General features: G+C 36.3%; 1 protein-coding gene across 2 annotated transcripts in view; it reads right to left on the reverse strand.

Annotated features, from left to right (window-relative positions):
- Positions 1 to 15,314, reverse strand: part of LOC143017890 (solute carrier family 25 member 44-like) — a 42,211-nt gene extending 26,897 nt beyond the window's left edge. Inside the window, exons 1-4 of one of the 2 annotated variants that reach the window (XM_076172925.1) lie at positions 15,175 to 15,308; positions 14,965 to 15,060; positions 12,346 to 13,302; positions 3,193 to 3,320 (exon numbers count right to left, since the gene is read on the reverse strand). In XM_076172925.1, the coding sequence (XP_076029040.1) occupies positions 3,193 to 3,320; positions 12,346 to 13,009 (792 nt within the window). In that variant the 5' untranslated portion in view covers positions 13,010 to 13,302; positions 14,965 to 15,060; positions 15,175 to 15,308. Of the gene's footprint in view, positions 1 to 3,192; positions 3,321 to 12,345; positions 13,303 to 14,964; positions 15,061 to 15,174 lie in introns of both variants that reach the window. The other variant, XM_076172924.1, reaches the window with a different exon arrangement.
- Between the last annotated feature and the right edge of the window lie 3,045 nt (positions 15,315 to 18,359).

Genomic DNA, 18,359 nt, shown 5'->3' on the forward strand with positions numbered 1-18,359 from the left:
CTCTTGCTCAACGTCCCTTCCACATCATCCATCTATCTTATCCTTCATTGCCCCCTCATGTTCATTCCATCTACCTACACATTCCACACTTCTTTTACTAATCTTTCTTCACCTATTCTTTCCATGTATCCAAACCATCCCAATAATCTTTCATCAACCCTATCTCCCATCTCCTTTTCCACCCCTACTCTCCTCCTCACCTCCTCATTTCTCATTCTATGTAACCATATCACCCCTACCATATTTCTCAAGACATCCTCAAGTTTCACTAAATGGAAAACCCACAGTAGCTGGCAATTATGGCCTCACATTTGACATGTGCACGAATTTCACTCACCTTACAGTAAAAACAAATAAGAAAACGAAGAAACTAAGAACAGTTTCAGGCATAGGACTTGGACAGTAGAAAGTAACATTCATCACTACATATAAACTAAGGGTGTGCCGATTGCATTTTTTTGCCGTTGCCAATGCCAATGCCAATTCCTATTTACCATTAATTGCTGATGCTAATACCGATGACGATTCCTACTCACTCTTAGTTGCTGATGCTGATACCGATTCCACTTTACATAATTACGGTACACCAGTTTTAATATAAAGTAATTGAAATATGATTTTTTCTTGCTTTATAATCTATGTAGACTTATATACGACAGATTGGACTACTTTTTAACTATTTTATTATGTATCTACTTTTTATTATGCACTTGTTTCTATAAAAAATTCTTGTTTACAAATATTTTTAAACCAGCATCACTAAGCATAATTAATTAGTAGTTTTATTCTATAAGACAGAAGTACATAATTACTAAAACAATACATATATAAAACAAAAAATTTAAATAATACTTTTTATTATGTTGTTGATGAACAACTTCTTATTAGACAAAACAAACCTTAATATAAACTTTAAAAATCCTAATAAAATACGTATGATACTACACTCATGCCTCGATTTAACGGACTAAAAGGGGGGAACACCGGTCTGATATACCCGATTGTCCGAAGTTTCCGATACTACTGTATTTCAACGATTACATTAGGAAAAAATGAGGAATGAATACAGTACGGTACTTTTACTTAAGCACACTATCCAATCTGTTAGTGTAAATACCTGGGATCTGGCCCAAAATTTTCACCCCAAGAGTACCAAGTCCAAAATTTTCATCAACCGAATACTTCAGCGAATATTGGGTAAGTTGTTCCTTTTGTTTACGAATATCAGACACAGTTTGTTTCCTTACTCTATATCCTCTTCCATACGGTGCCGCCTACGTAGGCGGCATGAGGAGCAAGTGGATACGCGAGGCTGCCCTATCGGCGTCTTGATTATATTTATTGTAGTTGCCCCTGCGTATTGACATACTCTCTAAACTGTCTTCATCACATTTTCTATGGTTATCAAAATTCACGGGTGAAAGAGAGAACGATCGATATAAGCGGTGACTATTTTTTATGATACGAGTATTATGACGCAACATCGTATGTCTGGCAGCTAATGCTACCCGCGAGATTTTGGCCCGGAGTGAAGTGGATATTCATCACACACCTGCTTCACCAACACTCCACTTTCCAACTTTTTAATCAACTGAAGCTTCTGTGATACTGTTAAATTGACTCTTCCTCTTTTCTACAGGATGTACAGGTGCCATGGTTAAAAAAACTGTTGAATTATTTCACAAACAACACACAAAACAGGGCCAAAAAGGTCGAAAAACACGGACCAAACAGCTCCATGTGTTCCGGCACAGTTGTAAACAAAGCGACCATAGGTCATCTGGCGGTCAACTGCAGAAACATCGGATCGCGTCCGGTCGCTCCGGAAGCTACAGATTTTGTCCGTTGCATCCGAAATCTGTTAAAGTGAGGTCCGTTAAATCGATGTATAAGTGTATTTATAAAGATGCCAGATGTTTTTAATTTAGCGATTTTTAAGCCTAAAGTCTACTTACAAAAATTGTATTTTTGAATAACAGAGAATTATCAAGCCAAAATGCATTAAGATGTATAATTATATATTTACTTGTCAAAATGCATATGAAAAAATCTTTATGAATGATTCGTTTGGCTATAAATTGCTGCGGAGTAAGCAGGAGTAAATCCGTCCACCCATTTTTCATATTTATAAGCGGGTAAAATAGACTGAGTCCAATGACGCTCACACAATTTACTCCCATATTACTCTCATTTATTTTCTATTGTAGAAACTTTGCAGTTTCAAAAAATGTATATTATTTTTAGTTGAATTTTTTTAAAGAAATACAAATAAAATTAAAGATTAATATAATTTGCTCTAACATTTACTCCAACTTGTGCTGTTATTTTAAAAGCATTGGCATCATTGGCAAAATATTGCCAATTGCAATGCCGAATCCCATTCTAAAAAAAAAAAAAAACGATGCAGATTCACCAAAAAATGCCAATTCTTGCTGATGCCGATTAATCGGCACACCCCTAGTACATACATACATATACCAAAGGCTTCTTCCCCCTACACGGGAGGTAGACAAAAAGAAAAAGGTATAGAAACCACTCCCACCCATTCCATTTCCTATATATTCCACTCCCCTCCACCCTCCTCCCTCCCTCTTATCTTGGCACCTCCTGGATGATGGGTCATCCCTGCATCCTGTCCAGAGCCCTGAGCCAGAAGCAGTGCCACAAGACACACCACATCCACAGCAAGGCCGCTTCATAAATTCAGCGACCCCCCCACTCTCCGGCCCCCCATGCAGAAAAGGAGAAGACAGGGAGAAATCCCTTTGGGTACACCCCTAGTATAAACATTATATAGGAACCACACTTAACCACTTCTGTACAATGATGCCTACATACAGTAGGCGTCATGAGGTGCGGATGGGTACACGAGGATGCCAGCATTGGCATCTTGATTATATATTTTTTGTAGTTGTACATGAGTTACCCCTGGATTCTGTGAACTGATTTGATCATATTTTCTGTGTTTATTATTACTCAGAGTAAAAGAGAATGAGTAATATAGCAGTGACTTTATATTTTATAATGCGAGTAGTGTGATGCAAATTACATATGGCAGCCAATGCTGCACGCAAGAATTTGAGTGTTACTGAAGTAGTTAACTATGTTTCCATAGCATGGTATCCAACAATTAAGAAAACAAAGGAATGAAACAATATAGAATAAAGCCCATATTACGGAGTCCCTGCTGACCTGAAGTCTGGCCCGAATGATATCCAAGGGGTTGGTAAGCAAGGTTGTTGTGATTCCTCCTAAAGGTGCGGCAATGCATTGTAAAAGCAAAGTAGAGGTGCCGGATGGTGCCATATTTGCCAATTGTTCTGAAATAAGGAGAGATAAGGTTACATTTCTTCTCTACTCGTTTGATAATTGCTTATCATTTTCTATTTTTATTCATATATAAAGGAAAAAAAATCCTTTTTATTTTAACAATTAATTAATGCAAATAGATTGGAAAATGTATCAAATTAACATTTAAAACACCTAGGCCCAAATTAAAAAACAATACTGACATCTTTATTCAACCTCCCTTGGACACACATCTACGAGTATCTACCTATATATCAAGGGCCTCTTTCCCCTTATATGGGAGGTTGCCAACCAAGGCATGTACCCATCCCCACCCCTCCTATGCACCAGACATCTGTTTCCCTCTCCTCTTAGCTCCCCATGGATGAAGGGTCACCCCTGTCTCCTGGCCAGTGGGATGGCCCTTCAATTTGGAAAAGTGCACATATCCATCTTGAAACCTGAGCATAATTTAAGCCCATTTAAACCTTTACCTCCAAATAGATGGAAAGAATGACCCTATGAACTATATATACAAATATCTATATGGATGAAATTGGCAGTTCCTGACAAATCTATCAAAATAAACACCATGTGAGGATGGAGCCTTTATTGGTACCACATTATACTTTTTACAAGTACTTCATAAAGTTGTAAAAAGAAAAAAATTTACCAATAAAGGCTCCATCCTCACATTTACTTACCAAGGATTTCTTTCCCTTATAAGGGAGGTTGCCAAGTCAAAGGCACACACCCACTCCCACCCATTCCACTCCGATCTACCACCCTCGTTTCACTCTCATCGTAGCTCCTCATGGATAAAGGGTCATTCCTGTCTCCTAGCCACTGTCTGGGTCAGAAGCAATGCCGCATGACACAGCACATCCACAGTAAGGCCACTTCACATACACATGTGAAAAATAGAGATGGGAGAATTCCCTTCTGGCTGCATCAAAATATCATCCACACACAACCACCCTCCATTCCCTTCCATTCCCTGCCCCCTCCCTTCCTTGCTCAATGGACACACACACATACACGCACACACACAATCGTCAGATTGATGGCGAAGATTGGAACTCCGGAAAAGACACAATTTTCGTGGATTTCAACTACGAGGGAGTACCTTTTTGTATTAGTAGGGAAGGGGAAAGCTCATGTAGTAGAAAGGTGATGAAAGGGGAGAAGGGGAGGGATTACTGAGGGAAATGGAAGGAAATGAGGAGGGAGACGAACGGGCTCCCCTGACAGCAGAAAAAATATAAACAAAAGGTCTGCTGACGACACAGAGGAACTCGAAAATATCAGTAAAAGCATTAAGGTTAGAAATATAGATAAGAACTACACAATGGAAAGTGAAAATAATCATTTCCATGGATTTAATGAGGGAGGGATGCCAACCTCCCCTGATTAGCAAGACTAGAAGAAAAACTAGAGAAAATGACCGAACATTGGGAGAGTAGGTTCGGTCAACTTACACGGATAGCGCAGAGAGTTGATAAATTGGAAGAGTTAAAGAAGGAGAACCAAACCCTAACTAAAGAAATAGAAGAATTAAAAAGACAGTTAAAAGAAGTAAAAGATGAGAATGAAGAATTAAAGAGGAATAATAAAGAGAATAAAGAGTCCATAGCAAAAGAAGCACAGGGTTGGAAAAAACTCCAAGAGAGTAACAAAATTGTATTTAAGGATATAGTGGCACAACAGATGAAAGATCAAACTAAAGACACAATTATCAAAGTGATGAGGGAGGAAGAGAATATAGTGAGAGACTTACTGGATAAAAAGAAATGTATAATTATATTGGGGATGGAAGAGAAGTATAATACAAATTGGACTACAAGAATAAAGGAGAAGGAGAAAGTAAATTAAGATCAAATTCAGGTCACAAACAACAGCAGAGAATATCTTTTAGCAAAAACAGGGAAACTAGCAAACAGTGAACAATATAAACAGGTATGGATAAAAAGAGAAATGATTAAAGAGGAAAGAGAGGATGAGAAAGCAAAAAGACAAGCTAAGGAAAAAACAAGAAAAAAAAAAAAAAACAGACAGAAAAAGAGAAATTCTATTGGAGGGTAGTGAATATGAAAGTAAGAAAATGGTTCATAGCAGAGAAAAATGGAAAGGGAACAGAAAACATGATGGAAGTGGGAGAAAATTGAAAATGTCTTACACAAATATAGATGACTTAATAACAGGCTTGAACGAACTGAATGATTACCTGAAAGAAAAAGAACCGGACATAATGGAAATTGTGGAGACAAAAATGAAAGGTCCACTACCACCCAACAGTGTAGGACATGGTGCATATAATTGTTGGATTAGAAACAGAGAGGTAAAACAAGAGGGTGGAGTTATGTTCCTAAGAAGGATATAAATGTGAGGAATGTCACATATGGAAAAAATAGAGTAGAGATGATTATGATGGAAGCGAAAGACAAAGATAGGAAGAGCATAAAGTTTGTAATAAATTATGTGCCTCCTAAAACAGCCTTGTGGGAAGAGAGAGAACATAAAAGTATGTTAGAAGACACAAGGATAACATTAAATAAGATAATGGAAGATGGAGGAAGAATAGTTATAATGGGTGACTTTAATTGTAAAGAAGTCTGCTGGGAAGAGATGACACAGTAAAGGCTGTGGACGACTCATGGGGAAATGTACTACTTGATATGATTATTGACCACACAATGATGCAATGGATTCAATAGAACACTAGGTATAGAAATGAAGAACCATCGAGACTGGGCCAAATAATCACATCAAAACCTGAAATAGTGGAAAAGATTGAATATAAGACACCAATAAGTAAAAGTGACCACATATTGGTTGAAATGGAACTAAATGAGGAAAAATACATAAAAAGAAATGAACAATATAGAAAAGGAAGATTGATGTATGAAAAAACAAATTTTGATAAAATAAGAGAATTCTTTCAAAAAGAAGACTGGGAAAGAATATACGAAAAGGAAACAACAGTGGAAGAGAAATGGAATATTTTGACAAGAATTTATAAAAAAGGAGTGGAAAAGTATATCCCAAGACAAAAGCAAGAAAAAGAATATGTAAAGTGCTGGTACAACTAAAGTTGTAGGGAGTTAAAAGACAAAAGAGATAAAGCTTGGACCAAATGGAAAAATACAAAAGACCTGAAAAATGGAAAATATATACTAGTTATGGAAATGAATATGTACAAGTGTGCAGAGAAAAAGAAAATACGAAAAAGATGTCATAGAAAAATGTAAAGACCAACCAAAACTATTTTACAGATTTGTAAATAACAAATTGAAAAACAAACAAGATTTAGAGAAACTATGACAAGGAACTGAATACACAGAGGAAATAGAAATGGCAGAAATTATGAACAAGCATTTTAAATCACTGTTTACAAGGGAGAACATACAACCTAGTGATATCGAATGGGAGGAAAAAGTCCCCCCCATGAAAGAAATAGAAGTAACAAAGAATGAAATAATGAAACACTTGAATAATCTTGATGTCAGAAAATTGCATGGACCAGATGAAATAGCAAACTGGATTTTGAGAGAATGCAGGAACGAACTGGCAGACAAAGTACATAGCCTTATAAACAGTTCATTGAAAGAAGGAAAAGTTCCAAAAGATTGGAGAAGAGCAAATAAAGTACCTATATATAAAGGGGGAAATAAAGAAGACCCTACCAACTATAGACCAGTCTCTCTAACAAGCACGATAGCAAAAATTTGTGAAAGAATTATCAAAAGTAGATGGGTAAGGCATTTAGAAAAAAACAATGTACTAAATCCAAGACAATTCGGATTCAGACAAGGACGATCATGCGTCACAAACTTAATATGTTTCTATTCAAGGCTAGTAGATATAATACAAGAAAGAGATGGATCGATTGTGCATTTCTAGACCTTAAAAACACTTTTGACAAGGTGCCACATAAGAAGTTGCTTAAGAAATTAGAAACTGAAGGAGGAATACAGGGCAAACTGCTGAAATGGATGGAAGACTTTTTGCAAGAAAGAAAAATGAGAGTGGTGATAAGAGGCAAACACTCTAATTGGGATGAAGTGATAAGTGGTGTTCCACAAGGAACAGCGCTGGCCCCAATAATGTTTGCTATATATATTAATGATATGGATGAAGGAATTGAAAGTTATATGAGCTTCTTTGCAGATGATGCAAAAGTGTTGAAAAAAGTGAACACTGAAGAAGATTGTGAGTCACTACAGAGTGATCTCAATAAAGTATAGGAATGGAGTAGGAAGTGGGAGATGGAGTTCAATACTAAGGAGTGTAGTATAATGGAATTTGGAAAAAGCAAAAACAGAATAACAGGATCATATAAATTGGGAGAAGAAGGAATAAAAAAAGTAGAAAATGAGAAGGACCTGGGAGTCATTATTATGAATAATATGTCACCTGAGAAACATACAAACAAGATTTTTGGAGAAACTTATAATTTAATAAGAACAATCAAAGTGGCATTTACATACCTGGATGAAGAAATGGTGAAGAAAATACTAATCACTTTGATAAGACCAAGATTGGAATATGCAGCAACAATGTGGTCACCAAGTACAAAAAAAATGTATAACAAAACTTGAAAGAATACAAGGAGCAATTACAAAATTGGCACCAACACTCTCAAAACTATCATATGAAGAGAGACTAGCAAAACTTGAGCTACAGACATTAGAGCAAAGAAGAGAGAGAGGAGATTTGATAGCTATTTACAGAATCATGAAAGGCATAGCAACTATTGATAGAGAGGATCTAATAAAATGGGATGATAGAAATACAAGAGGACACAGAAAGAAAATCAAGAAAGACAGCTATAGAAGAGATCTGAAAAAGAACAGCTTTCCTCACAGAGTAATAGACATTTGGAACAAGTTAGATGAGAAAGTGGTGTGTGCAAAAACAATACATGAATTTAAAAACAGTTTAGATAAAATGAGATATGAAGACAGGACACCACGAGCATAGCTCCCCTTCCCGTAAAATACAACTAGGTAAATACACACCTAGTACAAAAAAAAAAAAGGAAATTAGAAAGAATTCAAAGAGCATCTACACTCTCATATTTGACATACGAACAAAGATTGGATAAATTACATCTATCAACACTAGAACAGAGAAAAGAAAGAGGTGATTTGCTGACCATTTACAGAATTATGAAAGGGATGGAAGTTCTCGATAGATAAGGTCAGTGCTCAATCGTTCGTTCTCTTTCACCCGTGTATTTTGATAACCATAGAAAACTGATGAAGCCAGTTTAGAGAGAATGAAAATTACGTAGGTACGACTACAATAAATATAATCAAGATGGCGACGTCGGCAACATCGAGTACCCATTTGCTCCTCATGCTGCCTACGTAGGCATCACCGTATGGAAGTGGTTAAAATGGGACAGAAGAAAAACAAGAGAACACAAGAAGAAGCTAAAGAAGGACAGTTACAGAAGAGATTTGAAAAAGATAGCTTCCCACACAGTGAATGATGTCTGGAACAAACTAAATGGGGCAACAGTGTGTGCCAAAACTATACAAGATTTTAAGAACAAACTGGATGTGGAGAGATATGAAAACGGGTCACTATGAGCACAGCTCTCGTCCCATAATATACAACTAGGTAAATACACACACACAAATGATAGCGGAAGAAATACTATCAAAAGCGGCAAAACTAGCAAACAATGAAAAATACAAAAATGTGTAGAAAAAAAGGAAATGAATGAAGAGGAAATAGAGATAGGGCACTGACAAGTGAAGCCAAGGAAAAAATGAGAAAAGAACGGATACTGAAAAAAATTAGTTTTTTTGGAGAATGCTGGATCTGAGGCTGCGAAAATGGTACATCAGAAAAATGGAAACATAAACCAAAAAAAGAGAAGAAAGGAAGAAATTAAAAGTGGCATATACAAACATGGATGGTATGATTTCTGGAATAAATGAATTAAACGACAATTTGTCAATAGAGAAACTAGACATAATGGGAATTGTGGAGACAAAAATAAAAGGTCCTATGCAATCAAGTATGGTGGGACAAGGTTTATACAACCTTTGGTCAAAAAACAGAATGGACAAACAGGGGGGGAGTAGTCATGCTACTGACTAGAAAGGGCCTAAATGTAATAAAGGCAACAGAAGGAAAGGATAACATGAAATTGACCACAATTAAAGTCAAAAATAGCAGTATGAAAAGTAGAAAGTTCACAGATGTATATGTGCCCCCAAAAACTAAGACTTGGACTGACAACGAACACTCAAAATTACTTGAAGACACAAAGAATGAATTAACTGAGACACTGAAATACAGAGAAAACATAGTAATTATGGGTGACTTTAATGTAAAGGAAATAAATTGGGAAGAATTGATAATAAAAGGTGGAGAGGAACCCTGGGGTAATGTCCTACTGGATATGACCATTGACTACACATTGACTCAATGGGTCAAAGAAAACACCAGATACATACAAAACAAAGAACCATCAAGATTAGACTTGACATTCACTTCTAAGCCTGAAATTGTGGAAGAAATACATTATAAGACACCAACTGGAAAGAGTGACCACATACTAATAGAGTTCGAGCGTAAGGAACAAAATGTTGTGAGAAGAAACGAGAAACATAGAGAAGGAAGATTAATGTACAACAAAACTGACTGTAAAATTTGGAGAAAAAAAAATCAAAATGCTAGTTGGGAAAAATTTGCAAATGATGAAACAAAGATGGAAGAGAAATGGAACATTTTTAAAGAAATATCTAAGGAGGGAACAGATAAATATGTGCCTAAGCAGAAACAGAAAAGAGTATACATAAAGTGCTGATATAATAAAAAGTGTAGCAATGCTAAAGATAGAAGAGACAAAGCCTGGAAAAGATGAAAAAGAGACAAAAAAGTGACTAAATGGCAAATATACATCAAACTGAGCAATGAATATGTAGAGAGGAAAAAAGAAACTATGAAAAAGATATTGTAGACAAATGCAAAGACCAACCTAAACTATTTTACAGATATGTAAATGATAAACTACAAGACAAACATGAAATAGTGAAACTACGTGAAGGAAATAAAGAATACATAGGAGATGTAGAAATGGCTGAAGTAATGACCAGACACTTTAGGTCTGTATTTACAGTTGAAAGCTCACAAATGTGGGATGATGGACACCAAGAAAGATTCCCCAAAATGAAAGAAATAACAGTGACACAGAAAGAAATAAGGGACCAAATAAGGAAACTCAATGTCAGAAAATCACATGGGCCAGAGGGAATAGCGAACTGGATATTAAAAGATAAAATGCACAAGATAATTGACTTCTCACTCAAAGAAGGAATAGTACCACAAGATTGGAAAAATGCAAATATTGTACCAATACATACGGGAGGAGATAAAGAAAATCCAACAAAATATAGACCGGTATCCCTGACAAGTACAATTGCAAAAACATGCGAAAGTTATAAAAAATAAATGGACTAAACACTTGGAAGAGAACAATATACTAAACCCCAACCAATTTGGATTTTGAAGTGGAAGATCATGTACTACAAACTTAATATGCTTTTACTCAGATTGGTAGAAATAATACAAGAAAGAGATGGTTGGGCAGACTGTGCCTTCTTAGACTTACAAAAGGCTTTTGACAAAGTACCACACAAAAAGCTACTAAGAAAAATTGAAATAGGTGGAATACAGGGAAAATTATTGGAATGGATGAAAGACTTCTTCAACGGAAGAAAAATGAGAGTGGTACTTAGAGAAAATAACTCAAATTGGGTAAATATGGTAAGTGGGGTCCCCCAAAGCTCTGTGTCAGCTCCGATAATGTTTGCTGTTTATATAAACGACATGGATGAAGGCATCGAATGCTATATAAACTTCTTTGCAGATGATATTAAACTATTGAAGAGAGTAAGTACAGAAGAAGATTGCAAATCTTTTCAAGAAGACATGGAAAAAGTCTGGAAATGGAGTATAAAGAACGAGTATAAAGACTTTTTCCAATCTGTCAATGTTTCTATGCATAATCGACCAAAATAGCAAAACATTATCATACACATAGACCTAACAAGATTAGGGCAAAACTAAACATGGAGATTAATGTCTAAAATTACCTGAACCTTTCTTGTAAAACTGGAACATTATATAAGACAGGGTGTCATCTCGTAAGAAGTCATCAATTAAACTTTTTACTCTAAAGAACCACAAACCCTCATAGCACTTAGTGGTTACTCTGAATGGCTAGAGATTACTATCAATTCCTCTAAAATAGTACCATTTCTATATACTATACTTTGTTTATGCATGGACAGGCAATTTTATGCAAATGAGAAGACCCTGGCCTGTTAGATATTTCAGAGAAATAACTTCTGACCAAAGTTTTATCTTTAAAAATAAAATTCTTATCTTTAAAATAACCTCTCCTGATTTAAAACAAAATATATCCTATCAAAGGAGACAAACAACTCATCACATTACAATTCACATATGATAGATGTTAATGGGAATGACAGTAGTACAAGAAAGTTGGGTAGAGTAATTCAGGGATTTGTTGAATGTGGGGGAGGCTGGGAAAGGATTCACTATGGCAGTGTGAGATGGTAGGAAAATTACTGTGATTGGTGAAGAAAATAATTGGGCTATAGGAAAAGATGAGATAAAAGAGCACCGAAATGGATGAAAGCTGGAATGGCACTTAGATTAGATAGGCATCATGTTGGGCATCTGACCAAGTGAGGAACAGTTATAATGGACTGGTTAGTGTGGTTCTTTAACATGTGCCTGCAGGAGGGTAATATGCCACAGAACTGGAAGAGCACATGTATAGTTCCACCAAACAGAGGAAAAGGGGACAAATATGAATGTAATAGCTTTGCAGGAATCAGTTTAAGTGTAGCTCAAATGATAAATGAGAGGGTGTTAAGAGGATAAGGAAAGGAACATTGTGAGTAATTGGAAAAGAGCAACATGGGTTTAGGAAACAAAGAGGGTGCATGGATGTGGAAATGCCTGAGTAATCAAATGGTAAGAAGAAATAAAGTTATGCTAAAATTTGGTTACCTTGATAGAAATGATAGAAGGTCCACCATAGAGCTGAGTTTGGAACATATGCACTTATTGAAGCCAAGTATCCTCTGTAGAATCCTATAACACCATCCATTCTATATACTTCTTTTGTTATAGCTAAAAATGTCTGAAACTTGGTTTTGTGCTTATAGTTTATATTCAGAGGGTTTACAACTACTTTCCTCTTTCCTCGTTTTTCCAGCTGTCCAAGAACCATCATATGCTGGGATATGACATCAAATGGAACAACAATGGTCTGCCCCACAAGTGATGCACATCCACCTCCAATCATTGCACGGACTGTTGAGTCCTGAACATTATTCTGCTGTAAGAAGTGTCTGACAGTTTCATAAGTAGTGATGTATGAAATTCCAGACACAATTTGAAATGCACTGACCCAGAATCCTTTATATAATCCCCCAAAGCCTTCATATTTAAAAATTTTTCTAAATGCATCAAAAGTTCCTCTATATGCCTCCGAGTGCTTCTGAATCTGTATGCGGGTCTTGATTACTGTAAAAGGATAGAGGCAACAGCGCACAGAAAATGAACTGAGCATTGAAAGTGGGAAGAATTTGTACTTGTTCATCATATCCCACTCAATGGTGCGGATGTATGTTCCATTGCCATCCATGTGTGATATATCAAGTGTCTGCATCGTTCAATAATAAAAATCAGATTGACTGCTTTTTTCAACAGTTACATAATTATGATTCAACTTAACATTCTCATTGTACTGTAATTCACACCATCAAAGATCAGACTCTTAAATTCTGCAATTTCCTTTCATTTTCTTGATCATTTTACTAAAAGAATGAGGGAATAATGTCAATATATATCTTCTTACTAGAATGAATACAATTCTAGGATGGTGATTTGTTTCTTTCTTTTTGCTTTATTATCTCCCATTGCCTCTTCACGCTTGGCTTTTTCAGCATTTTCATGTCATACCTGGAAAAGAAGGAAAAGAATTAAAAGAAGTGGTCTAGAAATTATTTCTTCATACAATTATTGTGTCTCAGGTTAGAGCAGGGGCCAATCTTTTCCACCGAGTACCACATGAGAAGGAGTCACACAGTTGTACACCAGTCCTCCATCACATAGTCCATTAAAAACTATAAAATTACCATCAAAGCAATATTCTACTCAAACCTCTACAATAACCTACCCCTAATACTCCAAATGTCCATACAAAAATATACACACTTAGATCATAAAAAAAAATACCTAGACTGCCAAATTCTATACTTCAATCTCCTTCAATACAATGGTAATTGATTTCTTGCAACCAACAAACTTTTTTTTTTCCTGAAAAAAAAAAAATCTATTATAAAATCAGTACTGGAGCTGACAAAGAGCACTGGACACTTGTTTCCGTTTACTCTAAAGAACCATCACCATCATGAGTGCATCCCTGGACAGAAACAATAACATTACATAAGTGACTGCTGATCCACCTCTTACCTTCATTACCTTACATTACCAAACCTACATTAACTTAACCAAATCCTCTACTAAAAAAAAAAAGCTGATTTTTTTCTTCATGTCACTTGCATCTTTCTTCCAATTCTTTCCATCTAGGGACACATTAGTCCTAAGATAGAAACTTTCAATTACTTAATAGTTGATACTTGACTACCAATCCAGCTTGCACCTTACCTAACCTAATCTAACCAAACCCTCTGCTCTTGGTGATATGCAACTCCCTTGCAGGCATATTTTTTGCAAGTCCTTCTGTCCTTTGGATTCACCTCTACTGTCACTGGCTCTCTAGGGAGAAAGACAGACAAGATCACACTTGCCTGAATAGCAAAAAAAAAAAAAAAAAAAAAAAATCGAGAAAATAGTAATTTTAGGGATGCACAGTATCCATAAACTTATAATTTCACTCATTTTTAGCTTCATAGTATCCTACTGTGTACAAGTGTAAAAATTCACCTAGTGACCCAATAATTCTCTCAGCTTGAGGTTTTTCACTCAATTTGACATTGTTCTCTCAGTTTGACGTTGTTCTCTCTGTTTGGGTTTGTTCTTTCAGGAAATTCAGCTTGAGGCTGTTCCCTCAGTTTGAGGTTGGTCTCTTAGTCTGAGGTTGTTCTCTCAGACTTAGTCTGAGGTTGTTCTCTCAGTTTGAGGTTGTTCTCTCAGACTTAGTCTGAGGTTGTTCTCTCAGTTTGAGGTTGTTCTCTCCGTTTGAGGATGGTCTCTCAGTTTGAGGTTGTTCTCTCAGTCTGAGGTTGTTCTTTCAGTATGAAGTTGTCCAACCCAATAACCTACAGCTCTGACACTAATCATGTATAATTGTATTACTCTTATATCCAATTACAGTATACTCTAAATTAGTATTTTATAACAATTGGTTAAGCTGAAAAACTTAAATGCCTAATACTTACAATTCTACTTTAGTAGGGAATATGTTAATTTCTTATTTTATTAAGACCTTTTCATATATTTAATATTATGTTCATATATTTTTTTCTTGCTGCCAACATGCTATTTTATTACCCACGACGTCTAAGTTGTACTCCTTCAGCTAGAAAAGTTAATAAAATCATGATAGGCACATTAACTTGTCATTAAAGAGTTCTGCATTTCGCACCGATAGTGACTTACGTTTGGATGTAGCAATGCTGATTTGGCAAGAATACAAGATGTGTTTATTACAGTAAACAAAACAGTTCTTGTTGGCCTCGTCCTAAGGGAGAGTGCCTGAAACAACAATGTCATTGGGTGTACAAACACCTTAGCCGGTACCAAACTAAAAAGAAAAAATTCTTTAATATTCATCCAATTACAGTTACCTACAGCGGTCGTTACACTTACTATTATAATTATATACGAGTCACATCAAAACTGTTCACCACCGATCTCGGTTACGAAAACATGCTCCAATGTATCAGCTGATTGCGTGTACCCAGACATATATTTTCAATAAATACCATTGCCTAAAGTAGCCATACGAGTTAAAGGAATTTATCTAAATGTTAGAAAACTGCGCATAAACCGAAAATTGTGGACACTTAGTTTTTATTTATTTTAAAAGTCTATATAGGAATGAAAAGCAATAATGCCAGATTGCGTAACCCAAATAACATTACAGAGAACGGGCAGTGAGAGAATCCTAAACTTCATTATTTAGCTTTAGTTTTGCAGTAAACAATAATTTTATAAGCAAATCAAGACAATATCAATACAAATGAATTATTAAACAAACGTAAAGAATATAGACTAAGTCACATGTAAAAATATCTTAATATATTAGGGATAACTCAAAAAAGCCCGATGAGGGACTTTTTTCCACTGAGGTCCCATAAGTTACTAGAAAACAAAAGTATACGAAAATGCTTATATGGAAGAATACTGCAATACATGTAGTAGTTTGACACAAATATTGACTAAATCTATGGACAATAAAAACTGACTAGACAATAATACTTGTACCGAAATCCCTGGACAGTGGGAGAAGGAAAGAGGATGACTGGCATCAAAATGTCTCATACATTGGGAAATTGGGGAAGGGGATAGCTGCAGTTGGGATCCAGGATCCAGGAACTTCGGGAACAAATAGGGACCGTGCTTGCCCCTTCCACTGCAAGCACGTAGTTTCGAAAGACTAGAGGAATGTGTTTCTCGGAAAAAGGTGGAGGGGGTGGCAAACACGAGGTGTAAATTACAGGCTTAATCTTTCACTTGACATTTATTGTATTTTATGGAGCCTCCACAATTCAAACATGAATACATACATACATATACCAAAGGCTTTTTCCCACTTACACGGGAGATAGCCAAAAAACAAAAACAAAAACCACTCCCACCCATTCCATCCCCTACATACTCCACTCCCCACTACCCTCTTCCCTCCCTCTTATCTTGGCACTTCCTGGATGATGGGTCATCCCTGCATCTTGTCCACTGCCCTGGGTCAGAAGCAGTGTCGCAAGACACAGCATTAATTCGGCGACCTTCCCTCTCCGTCCCCTCATGCAAAAAAGGAGAAGACGGGGAGAAATCACTTCGGGCTGCGTCAATTTATTTCTCACACATACTACCTCACCCCCATCCCCCACCCACTCCCACTCATGCATCACAGCCTCATCCATACACAACCCTTCTCCATGCACCCCTATCTTCTGTCCTTTTCCGTCCTTCTTCAACAGACATTCCCCTCTTTCCAGGCGCGGATCCAGGGGGGGGGGGCTGAGGGGGCTCAAGCCCCCCCAAATTTGTTCTTCCATGAATCATTGTAAGGACGTCATTTAATCGATTTTAGTACTTTCTGATGTTTTGCCAGGTCCAGGGGTTAAATAAACTGACAGCATGTGTGCGGTATTTGGGCGGAATTGTGCTGTGTTTGGCATTTTTTTATTCCATTTATCTGTTTTGTGCTGCGCGTGTTGTAGGGTTGCCAGGGTTTGTCTCAGTTGCACTGAAAAGGGATAGAAAGGAGATATACCACGTTCGTTGGCCGTTTAACATACCTGTATTGTCACCTATATGACTGTTTTGTGTTGTTGAAGCAATGAATCAAGAAGTATCATCTGCAAACAGTAAGTATTCAGGAATACCACAATCTTTATAGATATCGTTAATGAAAATCAAAAACAAAATAGGACCTAGAATACTACCCTGAGGTACCCCCATACTTAGACCCATTAATCTCGATTTAACACCGTTAAATAAGACAACTTGATTACGATTAGATAAATATGACTGAAACATCTGAAGTTCAAAGTCTCTTATTCCGTACTCAGCCATTTTCATCAATAGAATACTATGATCAACTGTGTCAAAAGCCTTTTTAATGTCTAGAAAAACTGCGGCATACATTTTTTATTAGATAGTCGAGTTGCAATATATTCATGTAAGAGAGCAACAGGCATATATGTTGAGTGGTTTTCACGGAATCCAAATTGATTATCGAAAAATGATCCCATGGTACTCAAGGTAATCTACCAATTGCTCAAGTAAAACGGTTTCAAGTACTTTAGACAATACCGGAAGGATCGAAATCGGACGAAAATTTGATACGTTTGATGTGGGCCCATCTTTAAGGATCGGGTGTACTACAGCAATTTTAGGACATTAGGAAAGCAACTCTGTTGAAAGCACAAAGTGATTAAATGCATGAGTAAATGAATAATTTTGGGAGCAGCAAGTTAAGGATCTTAGATTATTTATAATACGCAAAATATCGTGAGTTGATGGTTTTATTAGACTAAATTGTGATGAGACTGGAGTTATACTGTATATTGAAGTGGGTTTCCTGGGTCATTTGGCAGCTTATCAGCCAATAAACTACCAATTGAACAGAAAAAGTTATTAAACATGTCAGCGATCTCATGGTTGTCAGTTACCTGCCTGTTATTGTGAATAAACAAATTGGGAGTATTATTACTTCTCTTTTTTTATTAATTACTTCAAGAAGTATTGACCAGAGTTTCTTCGGAACCGATGAATTTTCTTCAAGTTTTTTGAGATAGTATTGCTTGCGAGCCGATTTAATTGATGAGAACATTACGATATATGACAAAATTGTGTTTATTAAGTTCAGAGTTGCACCTAATGTATTTTCTATCAAGTTTATTTTTTTAATTGATGCATTTCAATAAGTTATTTGTTATCCAAGGTTTGATTGGTATCTTTCTTCTTGACAGGAGGTTGATGTTCGTGTGAGATCCCATGAACAATGCTGTGTGTTATATGTAATTTAGACACTTTTATTAACAGGTTCAGAAGTTCATACACGTTTTTGTTTGCATTTCTGTTTTTTAAAGCTACTTTTATTTTCTATTACTTCTATGAGTCCATGTGCACTAACACTACACACGGATCCTGCAATAATTTCTCTCTATGCGAGAGTATACGCGTGCCAGTGCCTTATCACTGACTAGCACAAGCGTGTAACAATATAAAACGAATATACATTCTATTATATATGTCTAAAATACAGACAAATCTGGAAAACATTATTAAGTTAAGTATACCTCAGACTTCTAATACATCAGACT

The sequence above is a fragment of the Oratosquilla oratoria genome, chromosome 33 (assembly GCF_046742065.1).
Source record: "Oratosquilla oratoria isolate Oo_2021 chromosome 33, ASM4674206v1, whole genome shotgun sequence".
Taxonomy (NCBI): domain Eukaryota; kingdom Metazoa; phylum Arthropoda; class Malacostraca; order Stomatopoda; family Squillidae; genus Oratosquilla; species Oratosquilla oratoria.